The following is a 22,090-nucleotide window of genomic DNA, read 5'->3' as shown; positions in this document are numbered from 1 at the left end:
GTGAGTTAAATTAGAAACAATAATAAGGAAGTATTTGTAATATCTCACCCTATAGCCCAGATTTGATATTGCTATTATTATAAATCAGACCAAGCTAAAAGCAAACATTGAAAATAGTATTGTGTTTATTTAGCTGACATAGCAAAGATTTACATGTTATTGTTTAGATTTCATTTAAGGATTCATTTTCCATATAATTGCATATTTAATCACATATAAATATATTTACATATTAATACTATAATAAATTATTTTGAGATGTAATTGTTTTAGGTTTCAGAAGGGACAGCAAGAGAATATGTTTTGAGGTGTATTGGTAAAGTTTGGAAATTTACTACCTTTATTTTTTCTTTCTTTTCTATTAACAGATAAGAGAATATTCTAGTGTTTCTTTCATTTTAGTTTCTATTCTTCAGTCTGTGGAGTTTATCATATAGAAGTATATTTTAAGAATAACACTTAGTAATTATGAGGAAATGTTTTAACTTCATTTAACATCTGTACCAGATGTGATATATTTGATTATTTTTGTAAAAAAAAGAAAGTCTTTGTAACTTTCATTATCCTCCTGTATGGTGAATCTTTTATTGAGCGTTTTATACAATTGATAAGCATTATTCAGTGGCATATGGTCTGAGTCTGACGTGCTTTGAAAAGAGTACAGAGTTCTGATAATGAGGATTCTGTGAAAATGGGAAAACCAGCACAACAGATATGCTTTGAGAAAGTATGGGTTTTTAGCATCTTGAAACAATATATCACACTCAAAGGGACAGAACTGGGCTGCACAATCTGTTAGCTCATTCTTGTCCAATCTGGTCTCCTCCTTTCTTTTGGAGCCAGCATTGTCATCAACTCACTGAGTTATATTCTGCCTGGAATGTATTTCAGGCACAGAGTAATGTATCTACTTAAATGGAATCCTATCTTTCTACAAAAGCTTTTTGAGTATAATAAATTTAAAATATAAAAAAAAATTTCTATTAAGTTAAAGTAATTGGTTCAACAGTTTACATATGTGCCTCCTCCCCTACCACCCTAAAAAAACACCACTGCTTAGAGGAGCATAGATGTATTTTTCTTTTATTTATAGTATTGAAAATATTTTCGGTTTAACATACAGTCAGACATATTTCAAAGACCGTTTATTAGAAAGATACCTGTACATTACAACAAATGTTACTCGAACAGAAATGAACTGTGGAATTAAAACATCCTCAATCAAAGTTTTTTACTTATCATGTTTTTTTTTTAATCCCATGTAGCCTTTCTTAACAAGAATTAAACCTTAATGGCCTAAGGTATCCATTATGTGTGATAAATGAACTTTTTCCTAACCATTTAGAATGGTAATTCACATGTTTTTTTGTGGGGCTCAATGCTCTCATGAAACCAAAATTGAGAAAGACTACTATACATTACTCCAGATCACTGTCTTTTAATTTGAAGTATAGAGATTTGTATAAATGATTTGGATGTTACATTAGAGCTGTATTACTTTATGTAAAGGATTAAATGTGATAATATTTGTAAAGTGATAAGTACAATTCCTGACACATAAGTACTCAACAGATACCAGTTATCATGTTTTAAGTTTTCATTATCCTAAATTCCTGAAAAAATTTTGCTTGTGTTATATTGTTTCGATCAAGATGAAACTTACTTTACGTATAGTGATAAAGATGTATAATCCAATCAAAAATTATATTTTCAAATTTAAACAGGCTGTCCTGGTAGCATTTTATGCTAAATGATTAACATTACTATAAATTTTGCTTTTTTTATGATGTACATACAGATAGCTCAGAATTCATCCACAGTAACCTTGTAATAAATGAAGTTGTTTTTTGTGATTGTCCTCATGAGGATTTTAGGTCTTTACCAGTTCAGATGGGCAAATAGTTTTTTAAATGCATTGATTTATGTGAAAGTGGGGGCAGGGGAATGAGAAATAGCTAGGCTTCCCTGATGTGAAAGGGCAAGATAACTGCTTCACCAAACCTCCTGCCATAGGATTCTTCAGCTTTCCTGTGGTAAATAGTACATTACTTTTTGGATATAATTGTCATTGCCATGGAACACTTTAAATTATACAAGTTATTTAAGTTGTGAAACTGAAAAATCCCTGAACCTAATTGTCAGAGCAAAAGTATCAGTGAATTAATTCTTGATGGTGTAAATTGAAGATATTTTATGCAGTGAACTATTGAACAAAAAAAAGGATAACAGGCTGTCACTTGAAAATAGCTAACATAATTTATGAGACCAGACAAGCACCTTTCTTTATAGCATGCATTTGTAGTCAGCTTACTTATCCTGTGCTAATTTTAAAGGTAAAGTGGATTTATGTTAATACGTTTCCATATTCTTGCTAGACAGTTTATAAAGTAAATAATGGAAGAATGTCAGGTGACTATACTGTGACTATGAAATAGAATGAACTGTTTATATGTTGCATTCAATTCAGGGAAAGTGGGTAAATGACATTTCTGATGTGTATGTCATTAAAATATTACCTAGTCTATGCAGTGCTATTTATACATTAATAATTATTATAAAGCCAAACTTCATCTTCCCTTTTTTTTTTTTTTTTGGATTATTGGTGTAAAACAACTTTTTCCCACATTAAAAAAAAAAAAAAAAAATTGGAAAACTGGAGTTCCTGCTAGGGCACAGTGGGGTAAGAATCCAACTGCTGCTGCTCAGGTTGCTGCAGAAGCCTGAGTTCAGACCCTGGCCCCATGTACTGGGCTAAAGGATCTGGTGTTGCCACAGCAGCATGGGTTGCATCTGCAACCTGGATTCAGTTCCTGCCTGGGAACTTCTTTATGCCGCGGGATTTTAGTTTAAAAACTTGGAAAACTTTTTCAACCATTGAAGGTAAAATTAGTAATAATGAAAACAGTTGAAATGCTTCATTATATGAATGTTTGTCTTAGGCATTTTTACCAAATGGGAATAGCCTCCTGAAATTTCTCTAAATGGAAATTTTGTGGGCTATTTATTGGTTTATGCACAGCTGAGAGAGTACTGTATTGTACTTGTAAATCTCCATGGTGATTTTACAGAGGGATAAAAAGGAAATCTGAAGACAATGTCAGTTTTTGAACTTCTTAGTCTTCAGCATATAATAGTCACACATGAACTTATTTCCAAGTTTCTTCTCCACTGTTGTTTACTGATGTCATTGTGAAGCTATAGACATAACTGAAATATATCCTTCTTCTAAATGCTCATATATTCTCAAACCACTTAATCTCTGCATTACTACCCTCGTGGAGTTGCCCAAAAAGGTGTCCAGGCTGCACCTAGTATATCCTTTTCTTTAAGGACAAGTAGAGGTCTGTCATTAAACAAAAAGAGATTGGGTTTTCCATTTATTTCTTTACACGGAGTAAGTTTTATAAGAAAATAAGATTTTCTGCTTGTTGCCATAAAGTCTGTGTTACATTAAGTATATTTCATGTAGAATGGAAAGTGATAGAATATTCAGAAATTATTTATAAAATATGAGTTTCAGAAACCGTCTAGACACATAAAATTCAGTGAGCTACACTGAAGCTGGAAATGAAATCTGTTTTAAAATGCAAAAACTGGAATGTATAAGAATGCTGAAAGTAATAACATTAGCATTTAAAATAAGTAAGGTAAGGAATTATGTAATCAATATTGCTAAAATAATTATTTAGAAAAGATAAATTTAAATTTCTACCATACTATTATAAAATAAATTACAAAATAATTATTTAAGTGTAAAAAATAAAACAGAACTTGAAGAAATAGTAGCTGAATATATATTTGATCTCAAGATGAAGAAAAGGTTCCTAAGCAACATAAGGAGACCAATTTAAAATGTTAAGTCAATAAATAAATAAAATGAAGTACAAATAAAACCAGATGGAAGTACTATACCATGTGATGGACAGAGGGTTGATACCCTTAATATATAAAGAACTATCATAAACCAATAAAAAAGGCTATTATATTAGATCTACTCAATAACTGAAAAGATAATTTACAGAGAAAGCCAGACAGTAGATATGAAAATATTTAACTACACTATTGAGCAAAGAAATAAATAAAACAAAAAATATACCAGTTTGAGTTTTTAAATGAGGAAACTGAGGCTCAGAGAGGTTATATGACGTGTTCCCAGGTCACTAAGTTCAGGGAGAAAACCTAAATTTGAATAATTACTATTTAGTAGGATTGTAACTGATTTTTATTTATTTATTTATTTATTTATTTTGTCCATACTTTCTAAATTGTTATCACTGAACAAAAAAAATAGAAGTCTTTTCTCTAATGAGACAGACAGAAACACTGAATCATTTTAGGCAACATTACATCCCTTTTGGGAGTTCCCATTGTGGCTCAGTGGTGACAAACCCAGCTAGTATCTAGGAGGATGTAGGTTCAATCCCTCATCCCAATCAGTGGGTTAAGGATCCAGTATTGCCATGAGATGTGGTGTAGTTCGCAGACATGGCTCAGATGTGGTGTTGCTGTGGCTGTGGCATAGGCCAGCAGCTGTAGCTCCGATTAGACCCCTAGCCTGGGAACCTCCATGTGCCACTGGTGCGACCCTAAAAAAAAAGACATCCTAGTTGTTACTCATTAAGAAGTAACATTTTCTTCCTTGGTACATTAAAAAAGACAGCATTTAAATTTTAGTTAATTTAGAATATACATCCTCAGTAGGTAGATATTCTTGTCTTTTTTTTTTTTTTTTTTTTTTTTTGCTATTTCTTTGGGCCGCTCCCGCGGCATATGGAGGTTCCCAGGCTAGGGGTCGAATCGGAGCTGTAGCCACCGGCCTATGGCAGAGCCACAGCAACGCGGGATCCGAGCCGCATCTGCAACCTACACCACAGCTCACGGCAACGCCGGATCATTAACCCACTTAGCAAGGGCAGGGACCAAACCCGCAACCTCATGGTTCCTAGTCGGATTCGTTAACCACTGCGCCACGACGGGAACTCCAAGATATTCTTTACAACTAATTTAACTTCAATCATAACTGCACTTGGGACCTATATTTTTATGCCCATATAGCATAAGACGCACAAAACAAAATTAATCAAATGCATTCTTAATACAAAAAATATAAAATTAATTCACCTACACCTTGTAATTGTGTTTTTATTTATAGATGGAGAATATCATTGGAACAATAAGAGATTCCAACCTGAAGCTGACGCTTGCTTTTGGAATAGGAATGCATCATGCTGGATTACATGAGAGGGACCGGAAAACAGTAGAGGAACTATTTGTAAACTGTAAAGTTCAGGTATATTTTTTTTTCCATGAACAGATATTAAGAAGTAACTTAGAAGTTGTATTTTGGTTAAATGTAAGATATTTTATTTTTTAGGTTCTTATTGCTACAAGTACACTGGCCTGGGGTGTAAATTTTCCAGCTCATTTAGTAATTATTAAGGGAACAGAATATTATGATGGAAAAACGAGACGATATGTGGATTTTCCCATCACAGGTAATTTTTTTAAATTTTCAAGTACATAAAGCTTTTATATTTACCTTAATAATTTGATTTATTTTTTTATTATTATTATTATTTTGAGCTATTCTTGCAGCATGTGGATGTTCCAAGGCCATAGATCAAACCTGAGCCGTGGCAATGATAATGCCATATCCTTATAACTCTCTAGTCCACCAAGGGAACTCCTAACCTTAATAATTTGAATTTTCATAAAACTTTTAGAGAATTGGACACATATGATGAGAAAATTGTAAATGATGAGCAAATTATAAATTTTTTTGTTTCTACTAAAAATATTACTCAGAGAATTAAGTTGTTTTATTTACTTTTACTTACCCAGTTTGTTAATGAATGCCAAAAACTAAAATAATGGTTTTAAATTCATAAATAGATAAAAGTACTGATTAGTAGCTATTGGTGACTTAATAAACTATAATTAAACATTATGTTTACTTTTAAATCTGTTTCATTAGACATGGTATTTCCATTGAACTTCTAGAACCGAAGTGCTTATTCCTGTAATTTGTGTGTGAACAGTCTATGAACATACCTTAAAACTTTATAAAAGCATTTTCAGTGACTTTTGAGCAGGGAAATATACCACATGTGTATTTCACCTCAGTGGATGCATATAAAACTTGTATCATTTCTCAGTCATTACTTATCTCAGAGAGTCCTTCAGTATGAAAGAAGAATTTTATACCATGGGTGGGAGGAGAATAGCGCCTAAATGTACCCATTATGCATGGGGAAAAAATAATCAAATGACTCTGCTAAAGAGGTTTTCCTATATTTTACTTTTTCTTGTTTGATTACAATAGTTAAACAAATAGAATTTTTAAACATTTAATAAAAGGAACATTTGGTCTTTCTTACTTTTACAAACAGTGAGAATCTGTTGGGGACTTAAATTTCTGTCATAATGAATTGATTATTTAATTATTAGGGAACCCAGTAGTAAGCATCAAAGGTACCATCCCTGCTCTTAAAATATTCTGTTCCTTTGTTATATTGTTGTGTTGTAGAAACATGCCACAATCCATAAACATTTCTTATGCTCCATGCCACATTGCAGAATACCTATTGTTCTCTTTTATAGATGTACTCCAGATGATGGGGCGTGCTGGGAGGCCTCAGTTTGATGACCAAGGCAAAGCTGTGATTCTGGTTCATGACATAAAAAAAGACTTTTACAAAAAATTTCTTTATGAACCTTTCCCTGTAGAATCAAGGTAAATTTTGCTGTAAATTAAGTTAAATGGATTATGTCATAGCAGGTTGATATTTTTGTAGTTATATTTTATTAGATAAAAATCAGTAAAACTTATAGTTCAAAATAATTATTTAAAGTCAAACAACATATTTATCACAATAAGACAACATTAAATTATAACTTTCACTTAGAAAAAGCTTTTTATTTTTATTCATTTATTTATTTATTTATTTATTTATTTATTTATTTATTTATTTATATGTCTTTTTAGGGTGGCACCCACAGCATATGGAGGTTCCCAGGCTAGGGGTCAAATCGGAGCTGTAGCTGTTGGCCCACACCACAGCCACAGCAACGTGGGATCTGAGCCGTGTCTGCAACCTACACCACAGCTCATGGCAACACTAGATCCTTAATCCACTATGCAAGGCCAGGGATTGAACCTGCATCCTCATGAATGCTAGTCAGATTTCCACTGAGCCATGACAGGAACTCTGAAAAAGCTTTTTTAAAAAGGCAGTGTGGTACATTGTTCAGTCACATTGACTCCAGAGCAAAACAACCCAGGTTCATATCTGAGCTCTCCACCACTTACTTTCTTGATCTTGAGCATGTTATTTAATCCCTCAGAGCCTTAGTGCACCCGTATGTATGATGGAGATAATAGCAATATTGGCCATCTCTTAAGGTACTTGTATTGATCAAATGTATCATGCCTGGAACAGTATCTGTCACACAGCAAGCATTTAACAAAGTATTAGTTTGGTGTACATTTTTTAATTATAGTTAATAAATATCCAAAATGGATTGGTAAAAATAGGCTCATGGCCTATTTCAGAATGATCACATACTTCTTTGTGGATCTAGTAACTACCACCCCTTTGACAAAGTCTTCCTTTGTTTTCTCAGCCAAAAATATCCTTTTCTCTGTCAGATTTATATATTTTTCGTTTTTAACACATATGACTTGCTACCTTTTTATCAGAGTCTTTTTAATATACTGAATTTCCTTTACTATATGCTAACCGCAAATGTCAAAACATATTTCTAATTTATAACCCCTAAGTAGTTATTGGGATTTTCACTGTGTTAGAAGTTCTACTAATGTTCTTTTTTTTCTAATTTGGAAAATATAAAAACATTTAGTATTGTGGGAGATAGCTAACACAGTGCTCAGAGAAAATTTATGACCATAAATATGTATCTACTAAAAGAAAGAATGAAAACTGAATTATCAAAATACCAATCTCAAGAATTTGAAAAAAAAATTAGCAGATTGAACTCAAAAAAGATAGAATTAATTAATAAAACCCAAACATACATTAGTTAAAAAAAAAAAAAGAAAAAAATCAACAAAGCCAAAATTTGGTTATCTGAAAAGAAGAGTAATATTGATAAACCTTTAAGTCTGGTCAAGAGAAAAAGAAAGAAGGAACAATACAATATCAAGAATCAAAAGATACAGAAGAAATTAAAAAGATAATAAGATTATGAAAAGTTTATGCAAATAATTTTTAAAATTTAGTTCAAATGGTAAAATTCTGGAGTTCCCATTGTGGCTCAGTGGGTTCAGAATCCAACTAGTATCCATGAGGATGCAAGTTTGATCCCTGGCCTCACTCAGTGGGTTAAGGATCCCATGTTGCCCTGAGCTGTGGTGTAGGTCACAGATACAGCTCTGATCTGGTGTTACTGTGGCTGTGGCATAGTCTGGCAGCTGCATTTCTGAGTTGACCCCTAGCCTGGGAACTTACGTAAACCACAGGTGCACCCTAAAAAGAAAAAAAAAAAGGTAAAATTCTTTATTTGATCAAATCCACACCATAACAGCAACCCAAGCTGCTGAAGTGATAATACCAGATCCTTAACCCACTGAACCTCAAGGGAAATCCCAAATGGTAAATTCTTTTTTAAAAAAACTTATTAAAACTGACACAAAAAGAAATAGAAAATTTAAATAATCCCTTACATATCAAAACAGTTGTATCTGAAGTTTAAAATCTTTCAACAGGAATTCCCGTTGTGGCACAACAGAAACGAATCCAAGTAGTATCCATGAAGGTGCAGGTTCAATCCCTACCCTCACTCAGTGGGTCAGGGATGTGGCATTGCCATGAGCTGTGATGTAGTTTACAGACATGGCTTGGATCCTGCCTTGCTGTGGCTGTGACTTAGGCTGGCAGCTGTAGTTCCGATTTGACCCCTAGCCTGGGAACTTCCATATGCCATGGGTGCAGTCCTAAAAAGCAAATAAAATAAAGTTAAATTAAAAAAATTTTTTTAAATAAAATATTTCCACAAAGAAATTTTCTGACTCAGATGCTTCGCTAAAGAATACTTCCTAACATTTAAGGCAGAAATCGAACTCATGAAATTGAACATGCACTCTACCTTTAATAGTAGAAGAAATAGGAGTATTTACCAACTTATTTTGTGAGACTAGAATACCTTGATACCAAAACCCGATAAGAAATTTACAAGAAAAGAATGTTAAAAATCTGTGTCTTTCATGAATATAGATGTAGAAATCCATTAGTAAATCAAATCCAAGAATGTATAAAAAATATATTAATTAATTATGACATAAATGCAATGATGACTTATTACTTGAAAATAAATGGCTATAATTCACCACATTAACAGAAAGAAAATGAAAAAAGTGTATGATTATTTCATAGATATGAAAAAAGCATTTGATGAGATTCCACACCCATTCATAATAAAAACTCTTAGCCAACAGGAGTATAAGGGAATATTCTTAATCTGATAAAGAGTATCTACCAAAAATCTACTGCAAGCATCATGATTAATGATTCAGTATTGAAAGCTTTTCCCTTTGAGATAAGAAATGATAGAGGGATGTTGTTCTCACCACTGCCAGTAAACATTGTGCTAGAGACCAAGCCACTGCATTAAGGTAAAGAAAAGAAATAAAAATCACAGTATCCTTTTGAGCAAGAGGAGTGACTGAGAAGCACAAAGAGAAGACTTTTGGGCCACTGGTAGTGCTTGGTCTTGCTTTTGGTTACACAGATGTGTTTTTGCATTGTGGAAATTACTTGAGTTGTACACATATAATTTATGTATTTTTTTCTTTGTATACTTCAGTGAAAAACTAAAAATTTAAATTTGTACCTTGATATGACTACTATTATTATTTTATCTACTACAGAGTATATATATGGATGATATGTATTAACTTCTCTGTTAATGGGCATTTAGAATGTTTCCAATTTTTTCCTCTCACTTATATTGCTGCAGTGAAGTATTTTGCTTCCCTATCCTAACAAGTGATCATGAAAAAGTGAAGTTACTACGTCATAGTAATTGTTCAAATAGCTGTTATCAAAATGCCCTGCAAATTGACTATACCGATTTATACTCTGCCACTGGTGACTGGCAGAGTAAAATTTCATTCAATTTTATATGGCCATTTTCTTATATCTTTAAAAACGTTCTTTGCAAAAATTGTTTTTAATACCCATGTACTTTTCCATGGCCTTTTCCTTTGTCGGACATTGCTTCCTTTTTTTATATTTTACATAAGAAACTAAAATGTACATTTTGTTATGCCAGTCTTTCAAGATTGCTAATCATCTCTGTATATTCCACAACACCTAGCACATTTCCATGTTATATAACTGAACTTAATATTTGCTGATTGAATGAAGGGAATATCCTGCTCTATCATAACTATCACCCCTTTCCTTCCAACTCTACTTTCTTCTGCCTCAGTATTATTCCATACTTACCCCAGTGCTCTATAAGTAAATTCTTCTCTGCTCTTCAAGACATATCCTCTCTTGTCTGCTCTTGATCTTGGCTCTCATCTTCTCCTGACAGCCCCGTTCCTGTCAGCCTGTGTTTATTTCCACATAGCAATCCATTTCCCCAAAATTATATACAAAATATGCAAATTATACAAAACACATTTGCTCTGTATCTTGAAACATAAAATCTGCGTCTTGACTGTTTGAGATAAAGTGCTTTTCATTTAATGTTCATGTATGTTTCCCATGTCTTGTTCACTCCATAGCTTATTAGGAGTGCTCGCTGACCATTTAAATGCAGAGATCGCTGGTGGTACAATAACATCTAAGCAAGATGCAATGGATTATATCACCTGGACTTATTTTTTCCGACGTCTTATCATGAACCCCAGGTAAGCACGGGCCTGCTGTTTATCTTTCTTTTTTGCACTGAAAGAAAATATATGTGAAAGTAGTAATATCTAAATCCAAGTACATAACAAAAAAGCCGGAATATTGGACTTCCTAGGTATATGAATTTGCCCAGAAAATCAGATGATGTCTCTCATATGATCACAGTTATTATGATGTATTAAAAAATAATTGTGTACATTTTATTAGCTGATTTTAGTTAACTTAGAATATGCTCAAGGCATTCTCTCTGTAGTTAGACACCTGAAGTCATTAAGAAATGTGCTTAATTAAATTACATTGAGTAATTTAATAATGACTGACTTGGGTACAGTTGAGTCAGAGAAGAGTGAGGCCTATGAAATTGTAGGGGGAGGAATTTGTGATGTATTTGTAAGGGTTAACGGGAACCCTGCAAGAGGAATAAAACTGGGGGAGTTGTAATAGCATATCTTTTACTCAAGACAGGATAGATTGTACCTTCATTCAGCACCTATTCATCAGATGTTAGACTAGATACTGAGCATGAAGATGAGTGTATGTCATCCCTTATCATCCAGCACTTATCTTTTAATGTGGAAAAAGACATAAACTATTACAATGTAAATCATAAATGCTCTTAATGGACTATTTGTAAGCCTATGCGAATGAAAGCTTCACAAGACTAGTGATACTTCAGCCAGATCTTGAATCTGGAACAGGAATAGAAAAGGTGGAAGACATAAAAATACTAGAGGAACAAAGACCCTCAAGACTTAAAAGAGTCTCTAGAGAATGAGAAGTTTGATGTAGACCTTAGAGGGTACAGTAAAAAAGTAAATAAGATTGTCTTGACCAGAAAGTGGGCCAAGTGCCAGAGAATATAGGGCCTATATGCCATGCTAAGCAGTTTATATCTGATCCTATTGGCTGTGGTTGGAGGTTTTTATTGTTTTTTGTTTTGGCCACACCCATGGCATGCAGAAGTTCCAGGAGCAGGGATCAAACCTGTGCCACAACATGACAACACCAGATCCCTTACCCACTGCACTACCAGGGAACTCTAGAAGTTTTTAAAAAGTATTTTAGCATCACCAAATTAGATTTTTGTTAGTGTCATTGTTGTTTTCTTTTTACCTTTTAACTCTCTTTACCCATTCTTCCCACCCTTATCCTCCCACCTCTGGCAGCCACCAATCTGTCCTTTGGTATTTTGTTTTTGTTTTGGTTTTTGATTCTAAATGTAAGAGAGATTGTATGCTATTTGTCTTTCTCTGACTTGTTTCACTTAGCATAATATCCTAGTGGTCCATCCATATTGTTGCAGATGGCATAGTTTCAATTTTATGGCTGAATAATATTCATTTGTATGTCTGTACCACAATTTCTTTATCCATTCATCCACTGATAGATACTTAGGTTGTTTCCATGTTCTGGCTATTGTAAATAATGCTGCAGTGAACATGGGGGTGCATGTATCTTTTCAAATTAGTGTTTTCATTTTCTTCTGATGAACACTGGCTTTCTTTCAATACTCATGGCACTATGGTAAGGAGTGAGCTGGAATGGGGAAATATTTATAGCAGGGAGACCGACTAGGATGCTTTTTAACCTTTGACCAAGACAGATACGACCTTAACAGATGCAGAGGGAATGGAAGAAAGTCAAAGATAAGAGATGTTCCTGATATGAGTAAGAGGAAATACTAAACCATTTTATACTATCTTGAACAGAGAGATCATTATAAACCTGATGAAATGAAATTACTAAATCTTTTGGCACTTTAACAAATTTGTCTCCCTTCAGCCAACATTTCCGCTTAACATAGGTAGGAGTTTGAGAATAAGGTGACAATTTGCTCAGTTTCCTCAGCTATTAGGGCCTCTGGATTAGGTACAAAATATCATTTGAGAAAATGACTGAAAAACTAATGAGCTAACTATACAATACTGCAGACTTTCCATAGTAAACAGATTCTATGATGGGATAGACGTACATGTACCCTAGTCCAACCTTCCTGTTTGATAGTGAGGAAATGGAGCATGGAAACTTAAAGTGACTTGTTTTGGATCCCATAATTACCTTTTTTGTTGTTTTTAGTTACTCAAATGAATTTATCACCTCTATAGTTGTATAATGATCATTACAGTCCAATCTCACGGGTTTTCCAACCCACAGCCCAAGCACATCCCCCCACCCCCCAAACTGTCTCCTCCAGAGACCATAAGTTTTTCAATGTCTGTGAGTCAGCATCTGTTCTGCAAAGAAGTTCAGTCTGTCCTTTTTTCAGATTCCACATGTCAGTGAAAGCATTGGATGTTGGGGTCTCATTGTATGGCTGACCTCACTTAGCATGATAATTTCTAGGCCCATCCATGTTGCTAAAAATGCTGGTATTTCTTTCATTTTAATGGCTGAGTAATAGTCCATTGTGTATATGTACCACATCTTGATCCACTGCTCTCTCGATGGACATTTAGGTTATTTCCATGTCTCAGCTATTGCAAACAGTGCTACAATGAACATCAGAGTACATGTGTCTTTGCGAGTCGTGGTTTTCTCTGGATAGATGCCCAGGAGTGGGATTGCTGGATCAAATGGTAGTTCTATGTTTAGTTTCCTGAGGAATTTCCATGCTGTTTTCCACAGTGGTTGCACCACTTTACAATCCCACCAACAGTGTCATAGGGTTCCTTTTCCTCCACACCCTCTCCAGCACTTATTGTTTGTTGACATTTTGATGGTGGCCATTCTGGCTGGTGTAAGGTGGTACCTCAGAGTGGTTTTGATTTGCACTTCTCTAATAATGAGTGATGTTGAACATCGTTTCATGTGTTTCTTGGCCATCTGTATGTCTTCTTTGGAGAACTGTCTGTTTAGATCTTCTGCCCATTTTTTGATGGGGTTAGTTGTTTTTTTGGTATGGAGCTGCAGAAGGTGTTTATAAATTTTGGAGATTAATCCCTTGTCAGTCGATTCACTTGCAAAGATTTTCTCCCATTCTGTGGGTTGTCTTTTTGTTTTGCTTAGGGTTTCCTTTGCTGTGCAGAAACTTTTCAGTTTGATTAGGTCCCATTTGTTTATTTTTGTTTTTATTGTCAATACTCTAAGAGGCGGATCTGAGAAGATGTTGCTGTTCTTTATGTTAGAGAGTGTTTGGCCTATGTTTTCCTCTAAGAGTTTTAGAGTGTCTGGTCTTATATCTAGGTCTTTAATCCATTTGGAGTTTATTTTTGTGTATGGTGTTAGGGAGTGTTCTAATTTCATCCTGTTCCATGTGGTTGTCCAGTTTTCCCAGAACCTCTTATTGAAGGGGCTGTCTTTTCTCCATTGTATATTCTTGCCTCCTTTGCCATAGATGAGTTGGCTATAGGTGCGTGGGTTTAATTCTGGGCTTTCTATTCTGTTCCACTGATCTATATTTCTGTCTTTGTGCCAGTACCATATGGTTTTGATGACTGTTGCTTTGTAGTATAGTCTGAAGTCCAGGAGCCAGACTCCTCTAGCTCCGTTTTTCTTTTTCAGGATGTCTGGCTATTCTGGGTCTTTTGTGCGTCCAAACAAACGTTAAAATATTTTGTTGGAGTTCTGTGAAGAACGTCCTTGGTAATTTGATAGGGATTGCATTGAATCTGTAGATTGCCTTAGGCAGTATGGTCATTTTGACAATATTGACTCTTCCAATCCATGAGCATGGTATATCTTTCCATCTATTTGTGTCATCTTTGATTTCTTTCATCAGTTGCTTGTAGTTTTCAGAGTATAGGTCTTTTGTCTCTTTAGGTAGGTTTATTCCTAGGTACTTTATTCCTTTGGATGCAATGGTAAACGGGATTGCTTCCCTAATTTCTCTTTCTGATCTTTCATTGTTAGTGTATAGAAATGCCATTGATTTCTGTGTATTAATTTTGTATTCTGCAACTTTGCCAAATTCATGAATGAGCTCTAACAGTTTTCTGGTAGAGTCTTTAGGATTCTCCAGGTATAGTATCATGTCATCTGCACATAGTGATAGTTTTACTTCTTCCTTTCCAATTTGGATTCCTTTTATTTGTTTTACTTCTCTGATTGCTGTGGCTAGGACTTCCGAAACTGTGTTGAATAGTAGTGCAAGAGCGGACATCCTTGTCTTATTCCAGATCTCAGTGGGAATTCTTTCAGCTTCTCACCATTGAGAATGATGTTTGCTGTGGGTTTGTCATATATGGCCTTTATTATGTTGAGGTAGGTTCCCACTATGCCCACTTTCTGAAGGGTCTTTATCAGAAATGGGTGTTATATTTTGCCAGAGGTTTTTTTCCACATCTATTGAGAGGATCATAATGGTTTTTATTCTTCAGTTTGTTAATGTGGTGTATCACACTGATTGCTTTGTGCATATTGAAGAACCCTTGCTTTCCTGGGATAAATCCCACTTGATAAGAACATACATATCAATAATTACCTTAAATGTTATGAACTAAACGCCCCAACCAAAAGACATAGACTGGCTGAATGGATACAAAAACAAGATCCATATATATGCTATCTTCAAGAGACCCACTTCACTCCTAGGGACACATACAAATTGAAAGTGAGAGAATGGAAGAAAATATTCCATGCAAACAGGGATCAAAAGAAAGCTGGAGTAGCAATACTCATAACAGACAAAATAGAATTTAAAATGAAGAATATTTTAAGGAACCACGAAGGTCATTACATAATGATCAAGAGATCAATACAAGAAGAAGATAGAACAATTTCAAATATCTACACACCCCACATAGGTTCACCACAATATATAAGGCAACTGCTAACAACCTTAAAAGGACAGATCGACAATAACACAGTCATAGTGGGGGATTTTAACACCCCGCTTACAGCAATGGACAGATCATCCAGACAGAAAATCAGTAAGGAAACACAGGCTCTGAATGAAGCATTAGACCAGGTGGACTTAATAGATATTTATAGGACATTTCATCCAAAAGCAACAGAATACACATTCTTCTCAAATGCACATGGAACATTATCTAAGATTGATCACATCCTGGGCTACAAATCAAACCTCAGTACCTTTAAGAAAATCGAAATCATATCAAGCATCTTTTCTGACCATAGCGCTATACCACTGGAAATCAACAACAAGAAAAAAACTGCAAAAACACAAATACGTGGAGACAGAACAACTTGCTGCTAGGCAACTAATGGATCACTGAAGAAATCAAAGAGGAAATTAAAAAATACCTAGAAGCAAATGACAACAAAGAGACAACACTCCAAAGCCTATGGGACTCAGCAAAAGCTGTTCTAAGAGGAAAGTTTATAGCAATACAAGCCCACCTCGGGAAACAAAAAGCTCAAATAAACAAGCTAACTTTACATCTAAAGCTGCTCGAGAAAGAAGAACAGACAAGACTTAAAGTTAGTAGAAGGAAAGAAATCATATAGATCAGAGCAGAAATCAATGAAATATAAACAAAGAAAACCATAGTAAAGATCAATGAAATGAAAAGCTGGTTCTTTGAAAAGATCAAGAAAATTGATAAACCCTTAGCCAGACTTCTCACAAAAAGAGAGAGGACTCAAACCAATAAAATTACAAATGAAAAAGGAGAAGTTACAACGGACATTACATAAATGCAAAGAATCATAAGAGACTACTATATGTAACTATATGCCAATAAAACAGAAAACCTAGAAGAAATGGACAAATTCTTAGAAAAGTACAATCTTCCAAGATAATCCAAAATGAAACAGAAAAGATGAATGGACCAATCACAAGAACTGAAATTGAAACTGTGATTTAAAAATTCCAAGAAACAAAAGTCCAGGACCCGATGGCTTCACAGGTGAATTCTATCCAACATTTAGAGAAGAGCTAACACTTATCCTTCTGAAACTATTTCAAAAAATTGCAGAGGAAGGGATACTCCCAAACTCATGAGGCTGCCATCACCCTGATACCAAAACCAGACAAAGATACCACAAAAAAAGAAAACTACAGGCCAATTTCACTGATGAACATCGATGCAAAAATCCTCAACAAAATACTAGCAAACCGCATCCAACAATACATCAAAAGAATTGTACACCATAATTATTTTTGATAGAGCCAGGCCTTAAAAAACCTAGGTTTTCTAACTCACTCCTCACTCCTTTCTTATCATAAGAATAGAGGCAATTAATGTGGTAGAAAGAATTTTGACTTGCAGTCAGAACTCTGATTCTTGTTTCAGCACTGCCCTTTGTTTACTTTGTGACCTTGATCACTTCACCTCTCTTAGCATCACTTTCTTCATCTGAAAAGTGATTAATAGTACCTCCTTTACAAGATCCTGTTGAAAATCAAATACATGAATTAAAGTCTTTCTAGGTTTTGTTTTAATTATGAAGAACTTAATGTTGATTAGTGAGCCTTTACTCCTGTACTCCCTTCCAGTAGTTTTACTGGTCTAGACCATCCTAAAGAGATCGTTAGATACTGCCAACCTAGTCATTTCTTTCACCTTATCTGATTAGTAAATAGGAGAATAATTCTCTGAGACAAATTGCATTCTTTAACAAATTATAGTTCATTACTGAATCCACAGATACATTGAATTTTGTGTACCTTCTTAAAAAAATTAACTTTTCATTTTCAAAAATGTGAGACCTTAAAAATTGCAAAAATAGGACAAACAAGCACTGTATACCCATCACCCAGCTTCCTCAAGTATTAACATCTTACATGACCATAGTACAGTTATCCAAACCAGGAAATTTACTTTTATGCAATAGTATTAACTAATCTACAAGCTTTATTCACATTTCATCAATATTTCCACCAATGTTCCTTTTCTGTTGAAGATCCAATTTAGTATCCTGCATTGCATTTAGTTGTTCTGTCTCCTTAGTTCATTCCAATCTGTGATGCTTCCTCAGTGTTCCTTTGTCTGTCATAACCTTTACACTTTAGAAGAATACTGGCCAATTATTTTGTATAATTTCCTTCAGTCAGTATTTGCCTAAAGTTTTCTCAACCATAAATTCAGGATCTGCCTTTAGAGCAAGAAGACTGTAGAAGTAATGCTGTCTGTGCTCTTCTCAGTTCATAATACTAAGTAGCCTTAGGCCTAAAGTCACTGTCGTCGGTGTGTAGAATGGAGAGGGCACTGTCCATCTCAACTCCCTCTTATCAGAACGAACCCCGGGGGACTCCCCGCCTTTGCTGGGGTTCTGTATTTAAAATATCACCTGTCTGAAAGACCCCCTCCCCCCAAATGTGTTACTCCCATCTGCTTTCCATCAGTTTACAGCCTCATTTCTCCACCTGCCCTTCTGAATGTTGCCACATGGACTTCTCACCACCATTTCAAATTCACGTGTCCAAAACTGAATCATGTATCAAAATTTTGCTCAGCTCTCACTTTTTTACTTTTGTTAATGTTATCACTACATCTATTTATGTTTTCTTCAACTGTCAAATTTACTTTTTAATTTTTTTCTTCCCTTACTTCCTTCTTTCTTCACCTGCTTAACCTGCTTTTAGTCTAGCCTAATTTGCATGCTGTCAGCATATTGATCAGAAATTACATGTATTATATTGAAGGTGGGAACTAGATAAGGTTTATTTAGTGGACATAGAATACCTTGAGTCTTTAAATTCAGATAATGAGTAGGAGATTGTCCAGTGTTACATGTTTCCAGCCATGAGTATGAGATGAACCAAGAGCACACTTGGAGACCCCAGTCAGGTTACAGGTCCCACTGACAGAGGACTTGAGGAAGCATCACTCCCTTTTACTCTGGTTACAAACTGCCTTCTACTTACGATGAGAGGGCAGAGATCGAGTTGGCAGAGTCAGAGGATGCTGAGCTCACCCACCCTCATGAACACATCAAAACTAAAACTTCATTTGGAGCACCTCTCACTGAAAACCTGGAGACTAGCAGAATGGCTCTTCTACAAGCAGGGCTGTAAAGGAAGATTCACAGGGAGTCTAATAAGAAGGGAGGAAAAGCACCCTGACAGGAGACTAGAGGAGGGGATGTCACAGACTCTGGGATCCTCCTTAGGGAGCAAGGGATTCAAATGACATATTAGGCACCCTAGCCCTGGGGTCCCACACCATCATCGAGATGAGCTGTCTTAGCTGATCTGAAGACCACAGGGTTTAGTAGAGGGCTATAAGAAACTGAAATTCTGCTCCTGAAGAGCATGCACAATCTTTCCTAATCCTAGTCGTAGCCTGGGAGCCGCAGATTGAAAGCTGTCTGGGATCATGGCTGGCTTGCCAGGACTGCCTCAGCATGCCTTGTGTTTCCTCCTTTCTCTCCATCCTACACTCACAGCCCTACCCTAATCCAACGCATGACATTTGTATTTACTCAGTTTTGTTTTTTGTTTTTTTTGTTTGTTTGTTTTGGTTTTTTTTGTTCTTTTTGTCTTTTTAGGGCCACACCTGCAGCATATGGAAGTTCCCAGACTAGGGGTCTAATCAGAGCTGTAGCTGCTGGCCTACGCCAGAGCCACAGCAACACAAGATCCCAGCCGTGTCTGCGACCTACACCACAGCTCACGGCAATGCCAGATTCATAACCCACTGAGCAAGGCCGGAGATCGAACCCGCGACTTCATGGTTCCTAGTCGGATTTGTTTCCACTGTGCCACAACGGGAACTCCCTTTACTCAAATGTTTAGATTTAATAACTGTGGTGCTATTCATGATTCTTTTCTTTTGCACAACCTCCATCCTCATCCATTAGAAAGTCTTATTGAGTCTAGCTCAAAACATATCTCTTCATTCCCGTTGTCACCACCCAAGGTGGCCCCTGGATCACCACCATCATTAATTCCATGCTCACTTCCACTTCAATACATTTTCCACTAAGCAGCAAAAGTGATCTTCACATGTAAATTGATGTATGTCATTTGTTTAGCTTAGAACCTTTTAATGCTCTGGAACACCCCTCCCTTATGTATCTGCTTAGTTCGCTTCCTTCATCTCTCTGTTCAATGGTACCCTTAATCAGGGAGGCCTTCTCTACTTGTTAATGTATAACATTTCAGTACTATCCTTGCTACTCCCTACCCCCTCTACCCTGCTTATTTATGTCAATGGAAATTGTCATAACTTGACATACTTGCTTAGTATCTGTCATTCCCACTAGAATGTTAATTCCCTAAGAGCATGACCTTTACTTGACACACAGAAGGAGCTCAATAAATGTTGGTTTTATAAGTGAACAAATGACTGTCTTAGTACTTAAAATAAAAATCCAGCTCCTTTGTAAACAAATGGGACCTAATCAAACTTTAAAGCTTTTACACAGCAAAGGAAGTCATAAATAAAATGAAGTGAAAACCTACAAAATGGGAAAACATATTTGCAAACAATGTGATCGACAATAGATTAATATCCAAAATATGCAAACATCTCATACAACTCAATACAGATAATACCAACAGCCCAATCAAAAAATGGGCAGAAGACCTAAATAGACATTTCTTCGAAGAAGACATGCATATGGTCAGCAGACACATGGAAAGATATTCAGCATTACTAATCATCAGCGAAGTGCACATCAAACCACTAGGAGATATCACCTGATAGAACTGCTGTTACCAAAAATATAAGCAAATCTATACTGGCGAGAAAGGGGAATCCTTATGCACTGTTGGTGAGAATGAAAACTGGTGTAGCCACTATGGAAAACACTATGGAGATTCCTCAAAAAATCAGAAATAGAACTACCATATGAGCCAACATTACCACTTCTAGATATTTTCCCCAAAAAATGGCATGACAATTGAAAAGCTATCTGCACTCCCATTTTTATTATGGCGTTATTTATAATAACCAAGATTTGGAAACAGTAAGCTTCCATCAGTGGATGCATGAGTAAAGAAGTTGTGATACACACACACACACAGTGGAATATTATTGAAGCATACAAAAAGAAGGAAAATCTGTCACTTGCAACAACATGGATGGACCTTGAGGGCATTATGTTAAGTGAAATGTCAGGCAGAGAAAAACAAATACTATATAATCATACCTATATGTGAACTGTTAAGGAAAAAAAACTCGTAAGACACAGAAAATAGATTGGTGGTTTCCAGAAGTGAGGGGCACAAACAGATAAAGTGGGTAAAAGTGGTCAAAAGCTATGTACTTACAGCTGTAATTATATGTACTTTACAGTTATAAATAAGTTCTGGGGGAGTTCTGTCGTGGCGCAGTGGTTAACGAATCTGACTAGGAACCATGAGGTTTCGGGTTCCATCCCTGGCTTTGCTCAGTGGATTAAGGACCTGGCATTGCCATGAGCTGTGGTGTAGGTTGCAGATGTGGCTCGGATCCTGCATTGCTGTGGCGTAGGCCGGTGGCTACAGCTCCGATTGGACCCCTAGCCTGGGAATCTCCATACGCTGCGGGAGCAGCCCTAGAAAAGGCAAAAAGACAAAAATAAATAAATAAATAGTTCTGGGATCTAATATATAGCATGGTGACTATAGTTAATAATACTGCATTAGTTTTTGGGTTTTGGTTTTTTTCAGTGTTGACATCTAAACAAAGACTTGAAAGAGGTGAAATGGTTGACCACATGAGTATCTAGCGAACGTTCAGGCCAAGGGAACAGGAGAAGATCTAAGGCAGGCATGCCTGCTTTGTGGAAGGCATAGCAAGAAGTTGTAGCTGAAGTGGAATGAGGTGGGGTTAGGGATGTGGGTGGTCAGTGGTAGTCCTGGTCATGTGACACCTTAGTAGGAACTTTCATTTTCATTTTGTATGAAATGAGAACCATTGTAGGGTTTTGATCAGAGGACTGACAGAATCTATGCTTATCATTAAAAGGTCAGTTATAATCATAAATGTTACAAAAAGTTTAAACTTCCCCTGTTGAAATAAATTCTCATATTTACTTTTTAAACCCCAATGAAAATAACTTGAAAGCAACATATCAAATCAAAATGACATAGAAAAGATGAAAATTGGGCATTGAAAAAAGATAGGAAGGAGAATAACAAAGAGAAACCAATAGCAACAGAATTAAAATCAAGCAAAATGAAATTCAAGGCAATAGTTGGGGAGTGGGGAGATGCGCTGGGGGTTTGGGGTGGAAGTGCTATAAAATTGGGTTGTGATGATCATTGCACAACCACAAATATAATAAAATTCATTAAAAAATAAAAAAATTCAAGGCAATAAAGGTTGAAAGGACAATAATAAATGGTTATAGTGATAATAAGCATAATCACTAAATGTTATGTA

General features: G+C 35.5%; 1 protein-coding gene across 1 annotated transcript in view; it reads left to right on the top strand.

The window, feature by feature from the left end:
* Positions 1-22,090, top strand: part of ASCC3 (activating signal cointegrator 1 complex subunit 3) — a 325,142-nt gene that overhangs the window by 228,096 nt on the left and 74,956 nt on the right. Inside the window, exons 31-34 of the mRNA XM_021090356.1 lie at positions 5,153-5,290; positions 5,375-5,495; positions 6,601-6,733; positions 10,751-10,876. Coding sequence (XP_020946015.1) covers positions 5,153-5,290; positions 5,375-5,495; positions 6,601-6,733; positions 10,751-10,876 — 518 coding nt within the window. The remainder of the gene's footprint in view (positions 1-5,152; positions 5,291-5,374; positions 5,496-6,600; positions 6,734-10,750; positions 10,877-22,090) is intronic.

This window comes from Sus scrofa, chromosome 1 (assembly GCF_000003025.6).
Source record: "Sus scrofa isolate TJ Tabasco breed Duroc chromosome 1, Sscrofa11.1, whole genome shotgun sequence".
In the NCBI taxonomy this organism is placed as follows: domain Eukaryota; kingdom Metazoa; phylum Chordata; class Mammalia; order Artiodactyla; family Suidae; genus Sus; species Sus scrofa.
The sequence above is the reverse complement of the archived record's forward strand: the minus strand, read 5'-3'. Positions and strand labels throughout refer to the sequence as shown.